Source organism: Pundamilia nyererei, unplaced genomic scaffold (assembly GCF_000239375.1).
Source record: "Pundamilia nyererei isolate P.nyererei 1_Seehausen unplaced genomic scaffold, PunNye1.0 scaffold00080, whole genome shotgun sequence".
In the NCBI taxonomy this organism is placed as follows: Eukaryota; Metazoa; Chordata; class Actinopteri; order Cichliformes; family Cichlidae; genus Pundamilia; species Pundamilia nyererei.
Window position 1 is genome coordinate 805,278 of NW_005187481.1, and position 24,693 is coordinate 829,970.

Here is a 24,693-nt window from a genome sequence, read left to right on the forward strand (position 1 = left end):
CTTGTACTCAGTGAACTCTTCTGCTTTCACTTCAGCCCGTCTGTCGCCATGTTTACTTTCTCACTCCCTTTCAATGATAAAGTACAACACAGGTTTCAGTGACTGGTCAAATAACACATGTGCTAATAAACACACGCTTAACTGCATGTAAAATCACAATCATTGGGGTTTTTTGGGGGGGGTTTTTCTTCAACTTTTTAACCATTAACATTATTTGCATCTGTTTTGCCTCATCTGTCCACTGGTGTAGCAGCGTTTGGGTTGGCCCCAACAAACTGAGTTGTTGCCTTTGTTTGTTCAAAAATGTTTGAGTGCAGTTCCTGGCGAATGAGCCAGACTTTTTAAAGGCACAGAGATTTTTGCTGGTGTTTAACAGCAATGCTGTTATGATCCACCAGATTTGGTGCATTTTTGTTATTTGAATTAATTATAAATCTGTGTTGGGGAGTGTTACTTTACATCACACGATCGTTACAATTAAAAAGTAATCCATTGAGAGCGTAACCTACTGTCATTACATTATGTTGCAACAGTTCACAACAGCTTCTAGGACAATCGGCCAGTAAAAGACAGTAAATGTTGGTACTACTTTTTTTTAGCACTTATTGCACTTTTAGAGACAGCTTTTGACAATATTGCATGATAAAAGAAGACGGTGTTGAGTTAGAGTACTGGTCCTAGTTGAAAGTTTCCTCACATAAATACTGGATGTCAAGGCAATGCCATCCAGATTAAATATCTCTTTCACATATTCTGCAGAGCCAGATATAAAAACTAAATTTTTGTTTGGAGATTGCAGGTGCTTCCTTAAAATGTGGTGTATATTGCTTAAAAGAATGAAGGGAACACTTGATTCTCACAATCCAACACAAGGTTGGTTAAATTTCAGGTATAAGGAAGCATAAACCATGTCTGTTGCAAATGAAAGTAACATCAGGAGCACTAGAAATGCAACAAGATAAAAAAAGGAATGGTTGTAGAGGTGTTGGCCACAGATCATTGCTCTCTCCTGAGTAATTTTTCTCTATTTGCGATTTTTGCTGATGTCCTTGTCAATGCTGATAGGATGAGCTGCCCATTCAGGTTGCATAAGCAGTGTAGCTCCTCCAGCATGGCATACCCATAAGTGCCAAGAAGGGTTAAGTAAGTAAAACTTTATTTATATAGCACCTTTCAGGATATAAAATCACAAAGTGCTTCACAAGAGCCAACAATGTAAAAATAAATAAATAAATAAATGAATAAAAGCAGATTTAGAGAGATGTTTTTAACTGGCTTTTAAAAGAGACTGTACAGTCAAGTCCAAAGGAAGAGAGTTGCAGAGTCTGAAGGCCACTGAACAGAAGGCTCTGTCTCCTTTTGTTTTCAGCTTAGTATGGGGCATCATCAGCAGACCCTGGTCACAGGACCTCGGGGACCTATGGGTACAGAAGTCCTCTGATATAACCTAGTGCCTGTCCACGAAGAGCTCTCAGTGAGTGAAAGAATCTTAAATTTCACTCTGATGTAGACCGAAAGCCAGTATAGCTATATCAAGAGCAGCATTTTAAAGAACTTGCAAGCGTTCTTTGGAGGCTTTGCTAAGACATGTATACAGTGCATTGCAGTAATCCAATCGTGATGAAACCAAAGCATGAATGATCATTTCCAGTTTAGGACGTGACACAATGGTTTGGCAATATTTTTTAGATAATAAAAACAGGAGCGAACCAGACTTGATGTGCATTTAAAGTAAAACTAGAGGTTCCTTAATCAAGTTTCTTTAAAAAAAATTGCCAAACATTGAAATCAGTAGGTACCTTACTGGAGGCCAGTGAAACATTGACAATAGTGAGCACACTGGAACTAAGACATTTTTCAACAAAGATGTAGGTAAAATGTCCAGAGAGCAAGAAGAGGCTTTCATTGTACCAATAAGCTTCGCTAGCAGGTAAAGTTACTGCTGCAAAGCTGCGTAAGATAACTGGCCGAGCTGGTGTGGGAACCATCAACATAGATGCTGAGGAAAAGATATTATTTCTTACATTTCTGACTTTATCAACAAAAAAGGAAAGATAACGTTGACAGTCCTCATTTAAGAGTATAGGAGCAGTAGGTGTAGCAGAGGACTGTAAAACTGGTACTGATCTTGTTTTAAAAGGATAGATATAGTCTAAAATAGAAAGGCAATGTTAATAAAGTTAAATCAAAAGTCAGCTTTATTGTCAAAAACCATATGTACAGATAATAGACCGGAATTTGAACTTGCAGTGCTCCCATGGCCCTCAGTGTTACACTAAAACAACAGAAAGATAAAAAGAATTAAAATCTTATATACATTAAAATGATCCATTAGGATATCTACATCATTATAAGAGAATAAAAATAAATTAAAGCCTCAGAAAACGTGCTGGCAGTAGATGATTTTAATAAGAGCAGACCTCATAGTGAGCTGAAGACGGGGTCACAGTCACAGATAAATTAAAAATAACACTGCAGTGGTTGGAAATAAAAATGTCCTCAGAACAGAGAGAATCAACGGACAGACCCAAAGTAAAAACGAGTTCCAAAGGACAGTTGGGCTGGATAAAATTAAAAGGTTTCCAGAGTCATTATCAGTATGGATGATAAAAATCCTTGACTACAACCAGTCAACGGTTTTAGGGTGGATGATTTAAAAAAAAGTCACTAAAATCCTTTTTGTCATGCTGTTTGGAGCAGGTGAATGGTACACTACAGCACAATATAAAGGATCCTTTCCCCCGATTTTAATAACTTAAAACGACACAGAGGAGTCTGGAGAAACACTCATGAGATACCTGTGTTGCGGAAATCCAGGCCTATCACATCCAGGCAGGGATGTGGATGTAGAAAACCCCTCTGATATAATCCCAGGGGAGTAGGTGATCGGTAACGCCGCTGACATTTACCAGTACAGACGAGTCTGAGTTCATGTGCCTGTTTTCAGTCCAAACTCTCAAAAGACAGATGGTGTTGCAGGCAGTGTAACGTTCACCATTGAGTCTTTTTCATGTCAGTCCCATGTGCTCGATGTGAACCTGCTCTCATTTGCAATGAGAACAGGGCGCCAGTAGTGGTCTTCCAGTTCTGATGTTCAGCAGCAGTCTGCTCAGCCCTGCTTGGCTCTCATTGTGTAACAGCACATCTGCTGGTATCTCCTCCACACTCCCCAGACTGTGTTGGGAGCTGCTGCTTGTATTGATGTACCACGCTGGAGGAGCTCAATTATTTGTGTAACCTGAATGGACACACTGATATCCCTGAAGTTTAACTTAACCCCCTCTTGATGTAGTCGTGCATGTTTCATGCTGTGTACACAGGAGCAGAAGATCTGCCAACGTTATGACCAGCTGATGGAAGCATGGGAGAAGAAGGTGGAGAGAATGGAGAACAACCCCAGACGCAAAGCCAAGGAGAGCAGAACACGGGAGTACTATGAAAGGCAATTCCCCGAGATCCGCAAGCAGAGAGAGCAGCAGGAACGCTTCCAGAGGTAAAAATGTAAAAAAAAAGAACAACCCAGAGACATATGTTTAGATGTTTTTGGTACTTTTTTCACAAACACACTGATGCCTTTTGAACTTCGCAAAGTGAGGATTTGGTTTAAAGAGGTCAACATACAGATTAGGGTTAAACTGAAAGTAATTGGTTTTATTTTCAGTTTTGATCAATTTTCTTTTCACCAATCAATTTAATGATCTGTGAAATGCTTGCGGTTACATTCAGAGTGAAGTCCACATGGCTGGTTGTACTGTGTAGCGAGGAGTCATTCTGGCCATGCATGGAGTCTGATCAAAACACGTAGCGTGAGTTAAAATCATAAAAAAGGAATAGTGTACGCTGGATGTGATTAAAACTGAAGGCGCCACTGTGAATTTTCACTCTCGCAGGGATTTGATACATTAACAACAAGAACTGGCACTACACCTAGATGTTAAAATTGCCTTTTCTGTCTTTAAGAGGCCTGTTCAGCGATCTCTTAAATGGAGGGCATTTGGTGGTATGTAATGGCCTACTTTGGCTCTCTGGGTTTGAGACGGGGTCAGGGTCCAGAGTCTGGTTGTTCCTGGCGCTGGCGCTTTGTGCTTTAATTGAAATATCCACATAAGAGTTTTTATGTCAGCGCTATTCATGCACACTGCTAGACCGTGAAGGAGGAAGCCAGTAATAACTGTTCAGGGAGACTGTTTTCTTCATTAATAACGGGCACAAGGACTTTGATCTTGAAGAGGGCTTTGAAAGTCCAAAATTTCCCTTTCTCAACAATTTGTCCCTGAGTTTGGAGGTTTATTTTTTGTTTTTTTGTTCTTAAAGGGTGTCAATGTCAGCTAGGTTCTATACAGATGTTATGGATTACTCTCTCTCTTTTTTTCTTCTTTTTTTTTTAACATTATTTTGACAACATTTGAAATAAATGATCAATATTGTAACATTTATAACTCTGCTTTTTCACAGGGTTGGACAAAGGGGAACAGGTCTGTCTGCAACAATTGCAAGAAGCGAACATGAGATTTCTGAAATCATAGATGGGCTTTCTGAGCAGGAGGTGGGTATTAAGTGGACATAATTTGAAATGTGCTATGAGGTTCCTATGCCACAGTCATGAGCAGCTGTAACCAGTTCAGCCACTCTGGCCCTCTGAGGGTTTCTTTTTTTTTCCCCCCCATTGCGCCAAACAGAAAGTAGAAATGTTTAGATGATAATGAGTTCTGCTGATTCTGCGGTAACCACACTAGTCTTTCTGTAACTGCTTCACAATAAAAGCATCACTGGTTTTGTGGTATAATGCTTTTAATGTGAAACTGAAACAACCGAAACAGCTGGATTAAGCAAAAAGGAGTGAAACTGTAAAAGGAGGCTCTCGAACTCACATAGTTCAAACACTGCCTGTTTGAAAAGTGTCTAGGTTTTTGTGTATTTGGAGAGGGAGAGATGTCTCTTTTATCTCCCTTACTACATCACCTCAAATCATAAAGCACATAATCTTCATGAGTAAGCTGTAAGGTGGTGTATTGGTTAAGAGGGGTAACAGAGGCTGCTTTGTCTGTGTTCCACAGAACAACGAGAAGCAGATGAGACAGCTGTCAGTCATCCCACCCATGATGTATGACTCTGAGCAGAGGCGAGTGAAGTTCATTAACATGAACGGCTTGATGGACGACCCGATGAAGGTGTACAAAGCCCGGCAGTTCATGAATGTTTGGACGGAACACGAAAAGGAGATCTTCAAGGAGAAGTGAGTTGTTTTTGTTTTGCTGGTGGCACAAGATGTTACAGTCGCAGTGTCTCCCTGTACTTCAGATGTGGTTTATGGGACTTAATGCTAGCTTGCTCTTGTGGTTTTGGCACATGAATAATCTGTGGATTGTTTGTGCAGGTTTGTCCAACACCCCAAGAACTTTGGCCTGATTGCCTCCTATCTTGAAAGAAAGGTAAACTGCAGTTAAAGTGTTTGTCATAAGACTGCTTATTCTGATCTTTTGTAAGAAATTTATGTGTTCATTTTAGTTCCTATTTTTGTAGGTCTGCAAATCAATCAAATTTTATATGTATGGCACTTTATATGCAGGTCAGTGTAGTTCAGAGTGCTTGAAAGATGATTTATAAGCCAATAATAAGTAATACAATAATACAAATAATACCCGGCAAAATAAAAGTATGGAGTGCTTTGACTGCTCTGGGAGATGGGCCCTGTGAAAGAATCAATACATTTACCAAAAACAAAAAAATTAGTAGATGCATGGAATAATAAAATAGAAAAAATAGAAATAATTAAAGCTGCAAGCAGCAATGAGAGGGCCCTCCCATTCTGGTGTACCTCCAAGCGTGATGTGGTCAAATTTTGCTGAACGCCCCCAGACTTTTTTGATCCTCTTGGCATGTTACACATGTGTACCAAATTTCATTCATGTAGCTCAAACCATGCGCTGGTTGTACTATCATAAGTGACGCCATTAAGCCATTTCCTGCTCTCTGTATGTGAATCCAATAAAATATGTACATTTTCACCAGACCTTACACATGTGCAAAATTTTATGATTTTTTTTTTTTTTTGCATTATAAAGCCTCAAAAAGGTGTTCAAAGACATAAAATAATAATAATAAACAGAACAGATACAATAGGGCCTTTGAACATTTTGTGCTCAGGCCCTAAAAAGCAAATACAGTTGCATCACAAAATAGAATAAAATGATGAATAAAATGAAAAAGCTTCCATCAGCAAATAAAAACAAGTTGGTGTTAGAAAGTAAATAAAAAATAAATGAAGTGATGTCTATAAAGCAGACTTCTTTGTACACTTACAGTGGATATAAAAAGCATAACACATCCAGGATTTTTTATGTTAAAACAAATAAGACCGCAATAAATTTCAAACCTTTTCCACCTTTAATATGCCCTACAATTTGGACAAGTCAGCTGAAAAACAAACATAATCTGTTAGGGAAAAAATAGATAGTTGATAATAATAAACCAGGTTTAAGAACTGGAAATTCTTAAATTTGATATTCCTGTTTCAGTGTGTTGCTGATTGTGTCCTATACTACTACTTGACCAAAAAGAACAACAACTACAAGACACTGGTGAGGCGAAACTATGGAAGACGGAGGAGGAACCAGGTAAATCAAACACTTTTTAAAAATGTGATGTCGCTATTTTCACACTGGTACTGCAGCCCTAAATGTCTGATACACTGGGATCAGACATTAAAGAGTCTTAATGGTCTAACCAACCAAATCTCTGTGTAATGTGGGAGCAGCATAGGTGCGGTGAATTCAGTGGGCCACAGGGTGCTGTGCATCCTTTCTTCTGCATGCTGTACAGGGAGCACCCTCACTTAAACCAGACCTTTAAATCACACCCCCACTTAAATCAAACCAACCTGATTCACCCAAGATTTACAGAGTTCATGTGTTTTATTTATTTATTTTTTACTAGTGTCAGTAACACGATGATGGATTTGTCTTTCACAGGCTTCTTTTATTAATAGGAAATTAGGTCAACTTTAGCAGTAAAACACCCTGTAAGCACTGGAAATAACAAAATATACAGTATGTCACTTGGCCTTATATTAAAACCATTGTTATGGATGGGCACAGCGTTTTCATCTGGCCATGACATGTCATTATTTCACAGTCTGCAGCACTGCCTTTGTCTTACTCTTACACACCTGTTTCATTTCTCATCAGACTGACAGCTGATAAATATACACATATGCTACATATATTACACAAGGACCACACCCCAGACTCTGCTTTGCTCGCAGTCTTCAAGGGCCAGAGAGAGCAACCTGAAAGCAGGGTTGACATTTACTTAATAATAATAATAATAATAATGGATTGCATTTATATAGCGCTTTTCGGGGGGCCTCAAAGCACTGTACAATTCCACTATTCATGGCGAGGCTGCCATATCGCGCCATCGGCCCCTCTGGCCATCACCAGTAGGTGGTAGGTGAAGTGTTTTGCCCAAGGACACAACGACCGAGACTGTCCGACCCGGGGCTCGAACCGGCAACCTTCCGATTACATGAAGAACTGCCAACTCTTTGAGCCACGATCGCCCACTTAAGCTACGAGTAGTGAGATTATTACAATATGGGTTCAGTTTGACACAAACACTATCTGCACACGATAAAATATAAATAACCTCTGAGTTACTGAAATATAAATTAAAGTGTGCAGTGAAGTTTGGACAGTGAAAAATGTTGTCCAGGATTGGGTAACCTGACACTGTTGGTCTGACTTAAGTTTCTTAAATTCTTAAAAGGCAACACTGTATAGATGAACAAGTTTATTAAAACGTCTCTTCATTTTTAATCTAGCCAGCAGTTTTGTTTTCTGGCATGGAATCAGCATCATGCAAAGCCATGAAGAGTGCTGCTTTGTTGAAAATTTTATTAATTATTTTAAAAGTGGAGATACATTAATTTAATATTAATGTATTTTTTGAAAAGAAAATACTATATGTATTGTGGCAGTTACTTATTAAGTGCTGAATCTGCAATGCTAGAACACACAGAAAAGAAAAGTGAGTAAAAAAGGAGGTGTATGATTGAAAAGCTGTGCAGAAATACAGAACAGTGATTCAGAGACATGAAATAATTCCATATTTTTGTGAATAATTCAGAGTAAGCTGGAATTCTTTTGAGATGATGCTACTTTCATCTGCCGCATGGGTCTCTCAAAAGACTTACTTGTCCCGGCATCAAGCAAAGAGACAAAGCGGAGCCGCGTCTTCCTTTGAAGCCTCAGTGTGTGAGCACTGTCAGATATGGAATGTAAACTTTGTTGTTGCTAAAAGGAAACCTTTAGAGAGACATACATATGATTGTTGTCTTGGCTGCATCATTTTAAGTGCAGCCATCTCCTAACTCTGATTAAAATCAGTGCCAAATGTCAGCCAACACGTTCTGTTGGATTATTCTCCTCCCTGTTGGACTTTCCCCAGTTCACTATAGTCTGTGTACAGGACATTCTGTCTCTGTGGCGTACATCTACTGTGCAGTACAATGGGTTGGTTGTAGACCATTTCTCTACATAAGCAAAAAAGCTGCCAGCAGCTGAGAGAGAACTTGACTTTTCTGTGACACATGAGGCCAACTATGAGCAGAGAAATGTCTTTCTGTATCGCCAGTTTCTGAGCTTATGATTGGTTGGACTTGTTGAAACCACTTTTTGTTTAACTTGTGGACGCTGGTATGTGATGTGGTGGATTGTTGTATACTGTTTACATTAACCGTTTTACTTGCATGCATAATAAGCAAGTCGGCTCTGTTGCAGATGCTGATTGATGCAGATTCCGAACTGCTTTTCCAAACAGTGGATGTTAAAGAAGGCTGTATACAGTAAATGGCCCTTTCTTTGAAAAGATTTTAAATTGTCAGAGTGATTATGGCTCTTACAGTCTTCTTTCATTCACAGATAAACTATAAAGGGTCCTTACCTGATTGATGAACATTGATTGATACTTAACTAGCCCAGGTCTACTTTTTTAGCTCACTAGAAAACATCAAAGTGTGAGCAATTTGTAATTTTTGTCACTTCGGAATGAAAATATTTAGTTCTCTTGTCACTTCTAAAGTAAAATCCCATCATCCTGTGATTCAGGGCAGTTCATTAAATAATTCAGTGTGTTGTTTTTTCCCCCCATATACAATGGATTATTATTAATATTCGTAATAATGCACATCAGGACGTAGTGCACTTTTTAAGCTTTTTGTGCCTTAACAACTGCAGCTCAAGTGAGCAGAGTGAGTCATTAGAGTTGGAAGAAAAAGGACAAGAGTGAGCAAGAGTAAAGCAGTGGAATGTAGGGCGAGTGAGTGAAGCTGAGTGAAAAAAATCCTCAGTGAGACCGAGTCAGCGCTGGCAGCTTATCTGCTGTGTGCTGCTTTTTTTCTCTCTCTCTTTTTTTCTCCTCCTCGTTTTCCATTTCCTCTTTCTTCTGTTCTTCTGAGAGCGAGAGCGAGAGAAAGAGATATTCACCCCTCTCTGAGACGGCTGAGTTGGTACAGCCCGGCCATCTGACGGGCCCAAAAATCTCACTGTGCTGCTGTGAGTGCCAATCAAAGAGGAGTGCTCGGCAGGGATTACCTTGAGTGACCCTGCATAGATTAGTGTGTGCATGTGAGATGGACAATTCTTTGGGCGGCTTAAGCGGCCTGATGACACGCTTTCCCGGAATATGTGTGGTTGTGCCGTGGCCCGGCAGCCCTTCTAAGGAGCTCTACTATGGTGCTGTCCTCCCCCTCTACTGCTACCGTTACCACCGCTATGGAAGCACCGGAGGGTAAATTCTCATTCGCACCACTGGTAAGCTGTGGCTCTCAGCGAAGGAAAGGGATTTTTATGACCAGCAAATGAGCTTACAGGTATGTCACTAACTGTAAAACCAGAGTTTTTAGTTTTGAGTTGAAGCCAGTTTACTTCTGTTGCTTTAGTCTGGGAGTTGATTTCTTGATTCCTCTGTTGCCTGTTTCTTCGCCTGCCTATTGAAACGTATTAGGACCTCTGCTGCGATGTTTTTTTTTTCTTCTTCTTTTTGAAAAAAATTCAAATCCATGATATGTGGTCATGCCTGTTTTGTATGTGCTTTGAGAAAATATTGGAAATTGCTTCAATGTCATGTTCATGCAGTGACATTAACTACACGTTAACAGATTTAGCATATTTAAGCACATTTAATCCTCAAGTAGATACACGAGCAGATGACAAAAATATGAGATGTTGTAAGATGTCGGGCCACATCATTCTGCTTAAACGGCTTCAGCGAGCCTCAACTTTGACAATAATTAAATACGTTTCTGGAACTTTATTAAAACAATGTAACTATACCCTGACTGATCCTGGAGTTTTTGGCTGATTGCCAATACAAATGTTAGGGAGTAAATTCAGATATCAATATATCAGCTGATACTGAGTTTCCCACACTTAGACTTTACTTTGGCATAGTGCCCAACCAAATATACTTAGCATCGCATTTTAGCTTTGCGGTTTTTTTAAATCTGTGGACAATAATCGTACTTTTGTTTTGCCCATCTCGTGTTTTCCCACCAACAGGCCATCAGCCCTGTTTTTCAGATGCGGAGTCCTGCTTTGCTGTGGTAATTGGTTCATGAGCTGCTCCACAGTGTAGTTCAAAAAAAGTTAGCAACTTTGGTCTAATTTGGATTTCTGTGAGGAATCTCTGTAGAGCCTACAAAGTAACCTACGCAAGTGGCGAACGTCATTGCCAGCATTTCTGTTGTGCTGCTGCATTATGTGTTTATCACCATGTGGTCGTGTTAAATAAAGTGTCAGCCGATGGAAACAAATAAAATGCTGAGACTTTTTTCCCTCCTGGGTCTCCACTCTTTCTAGTGGTCAGGTTGTTTTGTTTAGTTGTTTTTCCCCAGAAGAAAACATATTTATCTCTCAAGTTTTTTCACTTTTTTTGTACATTACCTCACATAAGGCCAGAAAATTTTTGTCACTTGTGATTCCTTATACTGATGAAGTGATTATTATTCATTATTACTGGGATGATGGCTGTTAATCTCTTACTGATAAATCCCAAAACTGTGGTAAAAACATAGCTGGAAATGCACAGGAGGAATTGATGGTTCTCAAGAGGCCAATCACGGTTAGGGATGGGTATCGAAACCCGGTTCTTGTTGAAAACTGGTTCCCACTGTTTCGATTCCTTGGAATTTTTGCCATTTTTCCAAACGATTCCCTTATCGATTCCAGTCGCCCCGAATGATGTCACCACGTTGCGGAGCGTCATTTACCTGGCAGGAAACACAGCACCTAAGCGGCTCAAACGCTCAAAAGTTTGGTTATACTTTACGAGAACGGATGACAACAGGGCAACTTGCAATACTTGCAAAGTAGATATTTCATTTAAGGGAGGAAACACTACGAATATGCAAAAGCATTTGCTCACAAAACACGCGATAACCTTAAATGAATGTCGTGTTTTTAATTCCGCTCCGGACTCGTGAATCATGTAGTTACAATTCTGAGGAGGTGTACATCGGGTTATGCTGAAGGTTACAAGGTAGAGTTTCAGAGGGGATTGCAGTTACGATGTAGTTAGGGTGTAGATTTCCCACTGAAGCATACATCCCCAGTTTCCACAAAGCCACAGTTACCTCAGCTGTGGTGTTACTTTGGTTCAAGTGCATTAGACAGTGCTGAGGAACATAAACAATGGAGCCCCTACTGGAAAAATTCTGTCATGGCACCATTTTGAAATTATCCCAAATTTATTTTGTTGCTGCATTATGTTTTCATACCTGTACATAACAGGATGGCATATACTGAGATTCAGTATATCTGTGACAGCCCAATATCGGTGAGGCTTTATATGGAGCTATTCTTCCAATAGATCTTCCCTCATTAGGTGTTTTAGTCGTAGTATTGGAGAACTTTGTTAAACATGTACCTCATATGTATTTAACTTGACTGAAATTGTGTGAAAACCACTTTTACCACTCAGTTTCACTATAGATCTTTATATGTTATAACTTCGCTCTCCTCCACCGCTAGCTGGCTGACTAACAACAGCACAAGCAAGAGTTGGCTCACAAAACTGGTTTTAGCACATACTTTTACAGTGCCACCATCTGGCAACAGACCTCTCTGCAGGCAGATGGGCAGACCCTGGAGTGGAGCAGACAGCGAAGGCACTAGCTCTGCTTGATCATAAACTACACTTAAGTATCCTTGGGCAAGATACTGAACCCCAAGTTTCTCTCCGATGCATTTATCTGAGTATGAATGGGTGAATGAGGCATGTTGTGTAAAAAGCTTTGTGTGCTCAAGTAGTAGTAGCGCTGTATAAGAACCAGTCGCATAACTACATAGGGATTGGGCGACCTTATCCTGGAAGAAACCACTTTCGTCTCCTGGTCAGAGGATAGAAGCGTCCAATTAGAACAACTTGTGTTGTGGTAAATTGCCCACCCACCCTCACCTATCAGGTGTAAAGCAAAGATTTTTGCAGACATTTTTATTTATTTGTCTGGCACTGTGAAACGTGCACGCATAGCTGGTACATTGTATTGGACTGGAGCATTCCATTCATTCCTAAATGAGAAAATGTACTCAACTCAGGCCCAGGTGGACCCTTATAAACCATAGTAAACAGGGAAAATGATGATACTGATGTCACCCATCATCGTTTATATAGACACTTTAGGTGTTGACACTCAGAAGAAACCTCTGTATGAGCAGTGGTAAAGGAGTAGAAGTGATTTCTTAGCTAGACACAGAGCACATAAGGTATGAACTGAGGTTGCAGGTTGTACCATTCTACTTGTGCAAGGTGATTACTCTTTGACCTTCAGTTTGTTTTGCCACAGTATTCCTTAATAGCCTCTTTCTCAGTTTCCTGCCAGTTTTTGAAGCCATGAAGTAGATTTTATTGGTTTATAGTTCTTCCCCACGCAGTGCTGGATAGTAACCATGGCAACTTTTTTTCTTTTCATTTTTTTGGGACAAGTTGCTACACTGTGCTTAGGAGACACCATCAGGTGTGCATAGCATTTTCATAGAACTTGGAGTGGTTTGACAGTTTTTAATCTTTTTGGGTTCCTTTACCAGAATCCTTATAAAAATGTGTTTTCCTAGTATTTGTCTTATGTGTGATAGCAATAACTGATGAATATTAGGACTGTTGATGATCCATAGTAATAATCCTTTTGTTTTTTTAAAATTTCCTATTCCCACAGTGGAATGGTTTGTAGAAAGAGTGAGAGATTCCTCGGGTGGCCTGAGTTCTGTGGTAGGAAAAAGAAGATTGACTTGTGGCTCTGTCATTTCCTAAATTAAATACAACTTGTGAATCAGCAAAAGACGGCAGAAATTAAAACTCTTAAAATATTCAAGACAGGTCAGGAAAGAGCTTCATTTAAAAACACTGAAGAGCCACAGAGCCACAGGGACTCGCTGACTTTGGGAGAACATCTGTGTAGAAGCTCTTTACACAGTGTGGGAGAAGAGGCAGGAATGCCATGGCTCTATGGCCATCTCCAAAGCAAACACGAGCATTCCCTGACCAAACCAGAACAGCGCCTCACAGAAGGACATGCATGGGGAGAATAAACTGGGTTGCTGTCCTTTGCAAAGAAAGGTCTGTGAATTGGCAAAACTGACCAAAAAGCAAGCGTCTCATGCTACTGTAGGTAGACAGTGAGTCAAGAGTTAAATCCAAGTGATAGGTTGTACTCTATCAATCCATCCATCCACTAGTAATCCCAGCTTCAGGCATGCAACACTTAAAGGCTGCATCATCATACTGCACGATCGATTCATTCATCTATTTTCTTAACTGCATATCCAACTTAGGGTCACAAGAGGCAAGTTTACACCCTGGACAGGTCATTAGTCAATTACATTATAGGCACTATATTATGCAATATTGTTACATGGATAGCATGGATTACATTGATTTTTTTTTTTTTAAAGTAGCTTGTGATCAACAGTTTTGACAGTTAAACAGCAAATTGCAACAACGTCAACCATGAACTATCAAAGTTTCCAGTTATGTGGACAATTAATTTAAAGGAAGCTCTGTGCACAGACTAATAGAGTTTATGGGAAAACTTGAGGACAGCACCACGTGCAGTTTTCTCGCATACTGTTGATTTGATTTCTCCTGTGTGTGTCTGTGTGCGTGTGTCCATTATGATGTAAAAACTCTCCGATACACTATCAGACTGGCTAAAGCAGCCACTAGTTCTTTAAGTTGAACACAGACTATTGTTCTACAGGAGTCGAGGCTGACTCCATTAAACTATGTTACAGTTTTCTTATTGCTTTTTTTTGTGCTGTGTAGATTTTACTGTATAACAAGACAGCCAGACTCCTTGTGTGCAGAGACATGTTTTTGTAAAATAGACAAGACAGCCACATCCTTTTTTTTTTTTCTTCTTCTCCCCTAAGTGGTACCCGTGTCTTCATTCTATTTTCCTGCCCATATCTTTTGCCTTTACCATTGAGCGAAACACATTCCTTGGCCCCATCTGGTACCAGCATGGAATCTTTGGCTTGGCGTAGCCAGACTTGTTGCAGTGCAGCTCTTTCACTGAAACAGGCAGGAGAAAGCATTCTGTGGTGAACCACGCCAGCAATGATGATAAAGAATGCTGCTCTGTCCTCAATCACTCCATCTGGCTTGTGTTTTGTTTTTCTTTATAATTCACATACAAATGATATTTTCACCCCATTCATATAGGTTTAATATTGAGTGAGTTAGTATTAAGTGAACTAATTTGCTTTGATGCAGTTTGTTTGTTTGTTTGCAGGACTACTCAAGCAGTCTCAAGCTGCTCTTGTTATCTGTTGGCAGTATGATATAAAGTTCATGAATAGTTAAGTGAGACACGAGAACTGGCCACACATCAGGGTTCTTCATTCTGTAATTAGGACAAACACATAAAAGAGAACACTGTCTGCAATATTGGTTGTTTATGCTGGATAATAAAAATACAGTATAGGGTCACATCTAAAGAAGAGCGTACAAAGCTTGTTAATCTTCTGCCATATTTTGAGTTTTGCTGTAATTTGTGCAGATGAAAAGTAAGAGTAATCAATGAGGGGCAACATTTGTTTTTATCGTTTTATTACTGAACATTTAACCTTACTGTTTAGGTTGTGCTGTATGATAGTGAAGCAGCATCAGACTGGCGGAAGGTGAAACAAGCCCTTTGAGGGGGGAGAAAGATAAAATGCTTTTGTAGTGGTTGGAACTGCTTGAAGTGTCTTACTGGGTAGATTTTTACATTTGAATTGAAGCATTGATAAGACTTTGCTCTGTATAATAGTCTCCCTCTTTGAGTTCTTGATTTATATCAATCTTGGAAGCCATCGGCTGGTCTGCTGATTTTCGTCTGTAGCCTCTGGGAGAGCGGCCAATTTTTTGGTTCTTCCAGTGTAGCCAACGGATATCCAGGCAAAAATTCCCATTCATATCCGCTGGTTGTTGTTTGTGAATGCAGATAATTTCAAATGGACAATCGACATTGCTAAGATGTTAGCCGATGGTTATCTGGTGCATTCTGACAAATGCAATCCTGTTTTTTGTGCTCCGCACGGGCTGTTAAACTACATGGAAGCAAAGCCTACACAAACAGGGTGGTTCAGTGGCACCTTGACTACAAGCAGATTATAAACTGAAAGCTTGTACTACCAAAAATCTTGTCAGATTCTGCATTTTCATATGAAGAATGCATTTTTAGAGATTATACTAAGTTTGAACAAATAAAATGTCTTTAACTAATCCACACTGTAATTAATGGTACTTCTTAATGCTCAATATTTCCCCCATGTGCTCTTGTCTTCAGCAAATAACACGTCCCTCACAAGAAGACAAGTCAGACGAGAAGAACGAAGAGGACAAGTCTGAGAAGTCAGAGAAAAAAGAGGACGAGGAAAAGAAGGACGAGGAAGAGAAAGATGAAAAGGAGGATTCTAGGTGAGTTATGAATAGTTGTTTGTCCTCGTGTCACCATTAGGCCCTGCAGGTAAAAGTCCTGTTTGTTTGATGTCAGTGTTTGATCCATTCACTCTGTGAGAAAGGATGTCATGGTTACATATGCTGTATTATATTTCACTGCTTTCAGTTAGCTGTAGTTATTAGGAAAGAGTTCACTTTTGATACCCAGCGACCCTGTACACTTTTGTACTTTAAATTAAGGTGTATTGCAGTGTATATTAGTGGTTCTTGGCTAATAGACAGACAACTTGCTAACTTGTAAATTTGTCTGTCCAGATTGTCTACACCCAATCTCTAATAAGGTGTGTGTATGTGTGTGTGTTCAGTCAGCGAGGAGAAAGAACAGGTTACCGTAAGAGAGCTTGTTATTGCGGAGCCAAAAGCGAATAGATATTTGCAGTACCAACAGCTAAAAGCTGTGTTTCCCTGTCCAAAACCACAGGGACATTGGCAAGGACAAAGAAAAGTGTGACGGTGGGGAAGACGACGACGGAAAGGAGCAAAACACGCCGCGTGGCAGGAAGACTGCCAACAGCCAGGGACGCCGTAAGGGAAGGATCACCACACGCTCCATGGCCAATGAGGCTGCATCTGTGGCAGCTGAGGAAGCACCTCCCACTGCCCCCGAGCCTTCCTTGCCAGATCCACCACAGTTCCCTAAAACCGATCCAGCTCAGAAGGCCATGAAGGAGCCTGCAAAACCCCAGACTCCAGTAGCTTCCATGGATGCTGCTAAAGGTGAATACTCTCAGGATAGAGAGGGGGTCTGGAGTGTTGTGAATTTTTGTGCACCACATTCAGTCGTATACTATTTAGGGAATGGGATTAAAATGTGAACAAAAGCAGTTCAATACTATGAAAGTATACATAGTTGGAACATTTTAAACATGACCCACAGCAATCTGTCAGCGAAAGCAAACTGCACTTAATTTTTCTCTCATCACTTCTTGTATTATGAGCTAACATGAATACCTATTAAAACAATAGAGACATAACACTCAAAGAGTGCTAAACTCATACTTGTGCATGAAAGTTCTACATCCGAGAAGGTGTCGTTTAAACTTCCAGAGGAAAAAACAATAATAATTCAAACTGACTGGCTAAATAAGTTCTTGTGGTCATTTAAAATGGCTGCCATGTGTCAGCTTCTAGAAAGACTTTGGTACACGATGTGTTAGAATATTGCTCTGTTGGATTTCTTCTCATTAAAAATGTGTAGACTTTAAAGGTGGGAATAGTTTAAAAATGGAAAGTTAGCTCAGGTACTCATTGCCAGGTGTGTGCATTTCCCTCAGGAAGCTGTTTGCAGTCTGTCTCTCATCAGTGGACTGCTGTAGTTGTGTTCTTGTCATGGTACTCCTTTACACACTTTCAGTACTTGACGTCTGTCGCTCTGAGGGTGATAGCTCAGGTTACCAGTTACCCACCTCCCTGTCTTTCAAGTTTCTCTTATAATTGAAGCACTCTTCTGCCACCCATGTTTAGTGCCATCTTCTGTCAGTACGGAACGCAACGTCATGTGGTTGGTTGGTTGCGGCTAATAGACTTACAATAGTTTATGTTAGCTAACTAGTGACAGAATCAACAACTGAGGGGGAAATAAGGACACTAAAACTAAAGGTCAGTTTAGGGGGATCACTTTTGTGCTGCCCCTGGCTGCAACAATGAGTTTTATGTTTAGAAAAAGAGGATATACTGTCCATTTTCACTGTCTCCTTAGCAGTAAGTTGCTTTATGTTGTTTGGCTAGCTGAACTCAAATGGGAAAATCCATCTGCTAGCTGTAATGTTTGGATTTCTAAAGCACTTTATGAATGTGTGGAGGAGAACCTGTTGGAGTCACCAGACCGAAAAGCTGGAGTCCAACACTCCAGCCAACACCGAGCCGTATAATAACCTGACAAAGCAGATGTTTGCATGATGCGATCAGCGCTATTTTATGCAATAAAATATTCTCTCTTTTCCCAACACAACCAAACAGTTTACAAGATCAAAGGTTGCTACGAGCGTACACATGTAGTAAACTGTGATGTTGTAAACTGTTTGGTTTCTTACCAAAGACCATTGGAAATCCTGACATCCATCGGCATGTCCACTTACATTTGGGCTTCGCTTACTTCTAATATGAAATAATGAAGTCAATGAGATAATGTGAAGAAAAAACAAAAGGTCTCCAAAAATTGTGGCATCTCTTCCTCAGAGCCTCCACTTTGTTTTTGTTTGTTTTCTTTCTGTCTATTGCACACTTCGACCTAATTTTTCTGCCCACATACTGCTGATGGGATTCCTGATTGTGCTTTGGTAAGAAACTTAGTTATGTTTGTGGTGTGGTGTTGTTATGTATGTAGTAAACTGTTTGGCTGTGTTTGGGCAAAGAAAGATTATTTTATTACATAAAATATTGCAGATCACGTCAGCTGATTTCTCTGATTTATTGATTCTGTCACTAGTTAGACTTACATTAGTTTATGCTAGCTATTAGCCGCAACCAACCATCCAACCACAGGATGTCACGTTCCGTATTGACAGAAGATGGTGCTAAACATATTTTTAAAACTTGAACTTTAAGCACTTATTTCTTAAATCCAGCTTCACACACAGAGTGTTTTCTGCGTCAGTTTTTGAGAGCAGGGCTCCATGATGTAAATTAGCCTTTATATATGTAGCACTTCATGTCCTCTTTAACCCTTTACAGTGTCCACCCATGCTTCAAACCCTTTCTATCCTGGTTTATGTAGGACTTGTCAAACCTAATCTCCTTTAATGACTACATTGTGGATTTTGAGTGGGACTGTTTACTTGCTCAGTAACCCCTGCAGCCATGATGTTTCTTAGAAGTACGTGGGCAAAAGGGTAGCTATCTGTCAGTGTTGCCTAGCTGAAATGGGGCCAAGCAGATTGAGGAAGCTGCTGATTCAGTGGGGGCTTGGATTCTCTTTTGGGGGCTGGTGTGTGTGTGTATATATATATATATGTCATTAGGCCACATGCTATGCTGTAGGCGGACACTCTGTTTTCATATCCGACTGATTAAGAGCCACTCTAGAGGGGCCTCCCCTGTAGTGGGGTGCATTTCGTCAGTGAAGAAGAAAGCTTAGTCTGGTAGACATTTGCTTAACTAAAAGTAAAACACAGTGTGGCAGGAGAAGTCTGAACAGTGAGAATTGATCTCGTCTTCAAGATTGGTGGGTTTGAAGGGGGCAGACCACCTCTTAATGTCAAGGGTACATCTGCAGCTATATTTGTCCAAATGTTTACACAGTCTCAGTGGGTGCCATAGAGGAGAGTGGGCTAGAGTTCATTCAGCCCCCTCCACACTTACCGTGCTCTTCTGTGAATTTTGTTAGAGGCGGGGCAATGAACTGTGTAATCAAGCCAAGGCAAAGGGGAGGAGCGTGTATCTGTGCACGCGGGAGGGTTTTTGGGTTGGCTGTTCTGTCTATTTGTCTCCATCCAAGGCCATTTCCCAAAGAGGGAGGCATGGCTCTCAACTATCTGGTGCTACATCAGCTGACCAAGGCCCTCCCCTCTCGGATTAGAGAGGAGCAGGGCTTGCTCAGGGCTGTGGGGAAGGAGAGAGAACGAGAAAGCAGGAGAAAATGAGAGGAGGAGAGTAAGCTAGAGCGAGAGTGTAAGTGAGGAAGCAGGTCTCGGCAGCCCCTGAATGTAAACAGATTATTAGATTAGCGGCCATGAGAAGGAGACGACTGAAGAAAGAACTGTCACTCTCTCACCGTCACCCTCCCTCCTTCACTTTCTATTGCTTTTTTTCCCTCTCTCCTTCTATCAGTGCTGATGGGGCTGTGTCTGTCTTTGTTATTTAGCTGGCGCTGGTGAAACCGGAGAAACTTCTCGCTGGACCGAGGAGGAGATGGAGGTTGCCAAAAAAGGTACTGCTTTAATGAACTACTCTCTTTCCTTTATGTCTTTGTCCTTCCTGTTATCACTGTGCGGCTGAGACGCCTCTGCTTCTTACGATTGTGTTTTTCCCTCCATCTCCCGCCTTTTTCCATCCGCTTTGATTATCTGATATTGCGTTGCCCTGCCCGCTTCCTACATGCAAACGGGAATGACTGCGCACATGCATTCACACAAATAAAAACTATTCCTGGTGCTTTACTGGAAACTGTTGGAGAGCCTGTAGTCCGCCCCCCCGCCCTTTTAGCTGCATTGCTGACTTCTCAGAAGTGATCTATTAAGGCCATCCAGGAAGCAGCAGACCGTGACGGTTTCCTTCAAAGATCTCTATCTATTATTCAGGTTCAGACGCTTTTCAGATTCTCTAAAAAACAGAAAGGAAAAAAAAGTGAAAGTTACTTCAACAAGTCTTCGAAATATTCATTGCACGCGTCGCTTGGTCTAAGGTTAGACACTACATGTCTTTAGTCAGCTCATGCCACACAAGTATGCCTACGCTTGCCCCTTTCTGCTTGGATTTGCTGGTGATAGGTTCTTATTCAGGGTAGATTGGCAGAGTAAACAAATGGATTCATGTTGAAAAATTAAGACTGTTGCGTGTTTCGATTTGCTCCACCTTTCCAAAAATACGAGTGGATATCATCTCCTCAGACAGGAAAGTCATATAACATAGTAGGTTCGGAAATCACCTTCATGCTGCCACATGTGGCTGATCAGGCAGGCCCAGTGAACAGTTTACCTCTGAGTAACTTGATTTGTTTATCTGAATAAGCCCTGGTGTTATTACAAGGCTGAGACATGCCAAGCTTGGTAGTCAAATCAGAACATCCCCTCAGATGAAGGTCATTGCATTGCAGTTCTTTATTGTTGTCTGGATGATTTCACACCTTTTACTAAAATGTGATATTAGTATAATTAGAATTTGGTATAATCACTTTCGTTTAAGCTGATGTAATACAGCTTATGTATTGTTGGTAGGCCATATACCCCTAGTTCCTCAGCGAAATCTGAGGTGTTAAAATCAGTCAGACCAGAGCAGCTACCACATTGAAGTTATAAAGCTCACAAAGGCCTTTTATTGCTAAGTGTATTACGGATATTTTGAATATATAACTGGATTGAATGTTGTCTTGGTAACACAAGAAACAGTGACACTTTCTTCGATTAGCTTTTAGAAGAAGTTCACTTGATTGTTTCCCAGTTTCTGCCTTCAGATTTAGTGCTGTGCTCACAGCACCATAACTTGATTTGTCAATGATTACTATGAACGTGTGAGCCACTGATTGTAAATTAATCTCAAGACATATGCTGTTTGTGCACAGCACTGAGAAATACTATGAAACATCTGGCACAGTTGTGATTATGTGGAAGGAGTATTAGTTAAATATAGTACCAGAGCAGTTACAGCAGCACAGGAAAAATATGACCAGGGCTGTAACAATATTGGCTAATTAACTTGTCACAGTGATCAAAGCAGATAAGCTAAGTGGTGATCGAATAGAGTGAGTTTACTGTATTCAAGTACATACACCCACCCCCCCACCCCCCCGCGCTCAAACAAAAAAACAAACAAAAACGAGAGCTGCTCTGAACTGGAACATTAATGAGGTTTTGTCTGGTGTTTTTGTCAAGCTGCCAGTATCCTTTATCTTAGTGGGATTGGGCGGGAGAGAGAGGTCACATGGGTTACAGGATTTAGAGAATGGAAGTCTTCCAATTGACTGTAGGGTGAAAGAATAATTTCAAAGTTTAGTGGGACCATTAAAGCTGATTGTGCAGAATGGGGAAGACCAACAGCAAACATTGGAGGTTCTGACACAGCATGAGAACCATTACTGCATGTTCACGCTAAATAAGGCTTTTAAAACTTGTCCTTTCTGCAGTGCCTTTTACATTACTGCAGCCAAACCTCGATTGAATACAGTGTCCATCGTGATTTTGTAAAGTCCTGTCTGGCATTAGTTTGTATTATTAAACATGAAATGCCTTGTTAATTTGTATTTTACCAAGTATTCAAGTTAGATTTTTGATTTTGCATCATCTCTCTCCGTCCTGCACCAGGGCTTGTTGAGCATGGGCGAAACTGGACAGCTATTGCCAAAATGGTGGGCACCAAAAGCGAGGCACAGTGCAAGAACTTCTATTTCAATTACAAGAGACGTCACAACTTGGACAACCTGTTGCAACAGCATAAGCAGGTAAGCTGATTGTAATCTGGATTCAGTTGCAGGCTGTCTTTAAGCTGTTGTAACTCTGTATGAATGAATGTATTTTATTAAATAAATTTTTTTGTTTACGTGTTTTTTGGTTCCCAGGATACACGAAAGGCTCGTGCTGATAGGTCTCAAGGTGAAGGTCTAGCCACGCAATCACCGGATGATGATGAGGACAATGCAGAGGACAGTGAAGGTCAGAGAGATGGATAAGATAACACATAACAATCACACACATTCTTAAGAACTCTTTTTGGGTTGTAAAGACTGCACGTCTTCATCGTGTGATAGATTCTTGATTATGAGCTTTGAAGCGTAGTGCTTGATCTCAAATGTTAAGTAAAGAGTTTAGAAGAAATCTGTGAAGCTCGATCCAAACTTCTATTTGTCATTTAAGTGTTTCCTCTGGGTTGATGGCAGTGGGCTTGCTCTGTACTGACAGTAGTTTTAATAAGTGAGTGGAAAAGAGATCAAATGCAAAAAGGCAACGAGTAGAGGAAGAGACTAAAGATGTGAACTAATTCAGACTACATAGGTGCCTGTTGCATAACAGTTTGTAGCTTTGAAGACTGAAGAAAGCCCACTCTTTGAACACAAAGTGCTGGTCCCACTTGTTTGATCCAACAAGCAAACAAGCCTGCCTGTCTACCTGCCTCCCTCACTTCCAGAAATCCTTATCTCTGCTGGGTTTACATGGTGAAGGCATGAAGGCATTTTTTCTTTTTCTTTTTTTAACAGCACAGTGTTTTTGATGTTTTTTTTCTGCAAAAAAACAACAACATCAAACCAAGTTTAAAAAATGGTTTACAGACTTTGGACACTTCGACTATAATTTAAACAAACTCTGCTTTATAAGATAACTGCGGCGACGTCGCAATGTTGACTTTATCTACATCTGATGGAAATCAGGTACTGCTGGTGATCTACACGTCACAGATCTCACTTTATAAAGTTACACATTAGGCCATCAGAGGCATTAATAAAACTCTCATAACTATAAACATCGTGATTTACCATTTGGATATTTTGTAAAGCTGCTTCTTTGATTTTTGGTTTGATGCATTGAATGGATCTACAAATCTGGACTACCATCACCATGGTAACAGCTGCAGCTAGACAATATGCAAACCGAGACGGGGAGACAGGTTTTAAACATGTGGTTTCTGGATGTGAATTTATTTTTTATTTTTTATCACTTTAAGCTTTCTGTTTTGTTTGCAATACTGTACATCCGCATAGATTGCAGTTATCTAAACTTAGGTGTGAACTGAGCTTATGATTTCTTTTTATCTTTCAAGGTTGTGCTTGCGGTTGTGAGACCTTGAACATAGCACAGGCAAATAGTATCAGCGATAAACAAAATATGGTGTTTTGCAATAAGTGGCAATCACATGTGTGCCTAAGCGTGAATGCATGTGAATACATTTCAAATGGGTAAAGTGAATGTTTAGGTCCTGTTGTAGATTTTCTGTCTGGGGTTTCATGCTTTCTTGACTTAATACATGGAGGCTGTATTATGGCTGACGTTTTAATGGTTTCATGGAATATTCATTGAATTGTATTATTTCCACGATCCAATTGCGTCTTCTTTATATGATTAATCTTAGAGTATCTGCTCTTGTTTTGATTTATGTCAGGATGTCTATATTTATTTTCATTGTTAGAAGGAGTTTAGAAAAGTCCTGTGAGTTTTAGTAACTTCATTAATTGTTTGTCATGTATTAATTTGTCCTTGGGTGCTTCCTTAGGAGGTGACAACAGCTCTGATACAGAGAGCGCCCCTTCCCCCTCTCAGGCTGACTCCTCAAAGTCCGGTGACTCCAAGAGGGCAGACGGCGCTGCAGGAGATACTCAGTGTGCTGACCAGGACAAAGGCCAGACTAGCAATGGGAAGGCTCCAGAGCCTCCATGCGAATTCACAGTGAAACAAGAGAAAATCCCAGAGGGCGAGGTGGGATCTCAGGAGGAAAAAGCCAGGGTGACTTCCTTTGCAGGCTCAGTACATCCTAAAACGGAACCTCTGGATGTGGTTATGAATCTCGAAGAGGTTAAAGTGAAGATGGAGCCCGGTATCAAGGAGAAAGGCGAAAAGGGAGATCATGGCGAAAGGCTCCACTCAGATAATGACTCCAGCGCCACCTGCAGTGCTGATGAGGATGTTGAAGCAGAGCCTGAAAGGCAGAGGTGAATTTTCATAGCAAATTTCATAGCATAAGCTCCCTGTTCACGCGTTCATGTTGTGTGTGAATAACTGCATTTTCCAAAAAGAATGCTGTCAAATTATTTTAAACGTCTATATTTTGTCTCACGCAGCAGAATATTCTCCATGGAAAAGCCTTCGTTGCTTAACCCTCCAGGCTCGGTGTTGGTGCCTTCACCTAAGCAAACCCAGCTCAACATCGATCAGCTGCATCAGCGGGCAGCTTCAATACCACCCATGGTTGGTAACTTTTTCAGAAGGATCATTCTCAGACAAAAAAAAAACTACAACAAAAAAACTACAGGCCTTTATAGTGTAAGCACTATGTAATACATGGCAAACAGTTCCACTGTGTGTGGATACATTTTTTCTATTAAGGTTTTTA

At 40.5% G+C, this 24,693-nt stretch overlaps 1 protein-coding gene across 5 annotated transcripts in view; it reads left to right on the top strand.

Annotated features, from left to right (window-relative positions):
- Positions 1 to 24,693, top strand: part of ncor1 (nuclear receptor corepressor 1) — a 60,511-nt gene that overhangs the window by 20,185 nt on the left and 15,633 nt on the right. For 4 of the 5 annotated variants that reach the window (XM_005737826.1, XM_005737828.1, XM_013912053.1 and 1 more), the window contains exons 10-21: positions 3,321 to 3,493; positions 4,456 to 4,546; positions 5,058 to 5,236; positions 5,378 to 5,432; positions 6,519 to 6,617; positions 15,827 to 15,957; positions 16,421 to 16,716; positions 19,802 to 19,867; positions 21,957 to 22,093; positions 22,211 to 22,304; positions 23,857 to 24,292; positions 24,422 to 24,548. In XM_005737826.1, the coding sequence (XP_005737883.1) occupies positions 3,321 to 3,493; positions 4,456 to 4,546; positions 5,058 to 5,236; positions 5,378 to 5,432; positions 6,519 to 6,617; positions 15,827 to 15,957; positions 16,421 to 16,716; positions 19,802 to 19,867; positions 21,957 to 22,093; positions 22,211 to 22,304; positions 23,857 to 24,292; positions 24,422 to 24,548 (1,884 nt within the window). The remainder of the gene's footprint in view (positions 1 to 3,320; positions 3,494 to 4,455; positions 4,547 to 5,057; positions 5,237 to 5,377; positions 5,433 to 6,518; positions 6,618 to 15,826; positions 15,958 to 16,420; positions 16,717 to 19,801; positions 19,868 to 21,956; positions 22,094 to 22,210; positions 22,305 to 23,856; positions 24,293 to 24,421; positions 24,549 to 24,693) is intronic. The other variant, XM_005737827.1, reaches the window with a different exon arrangement.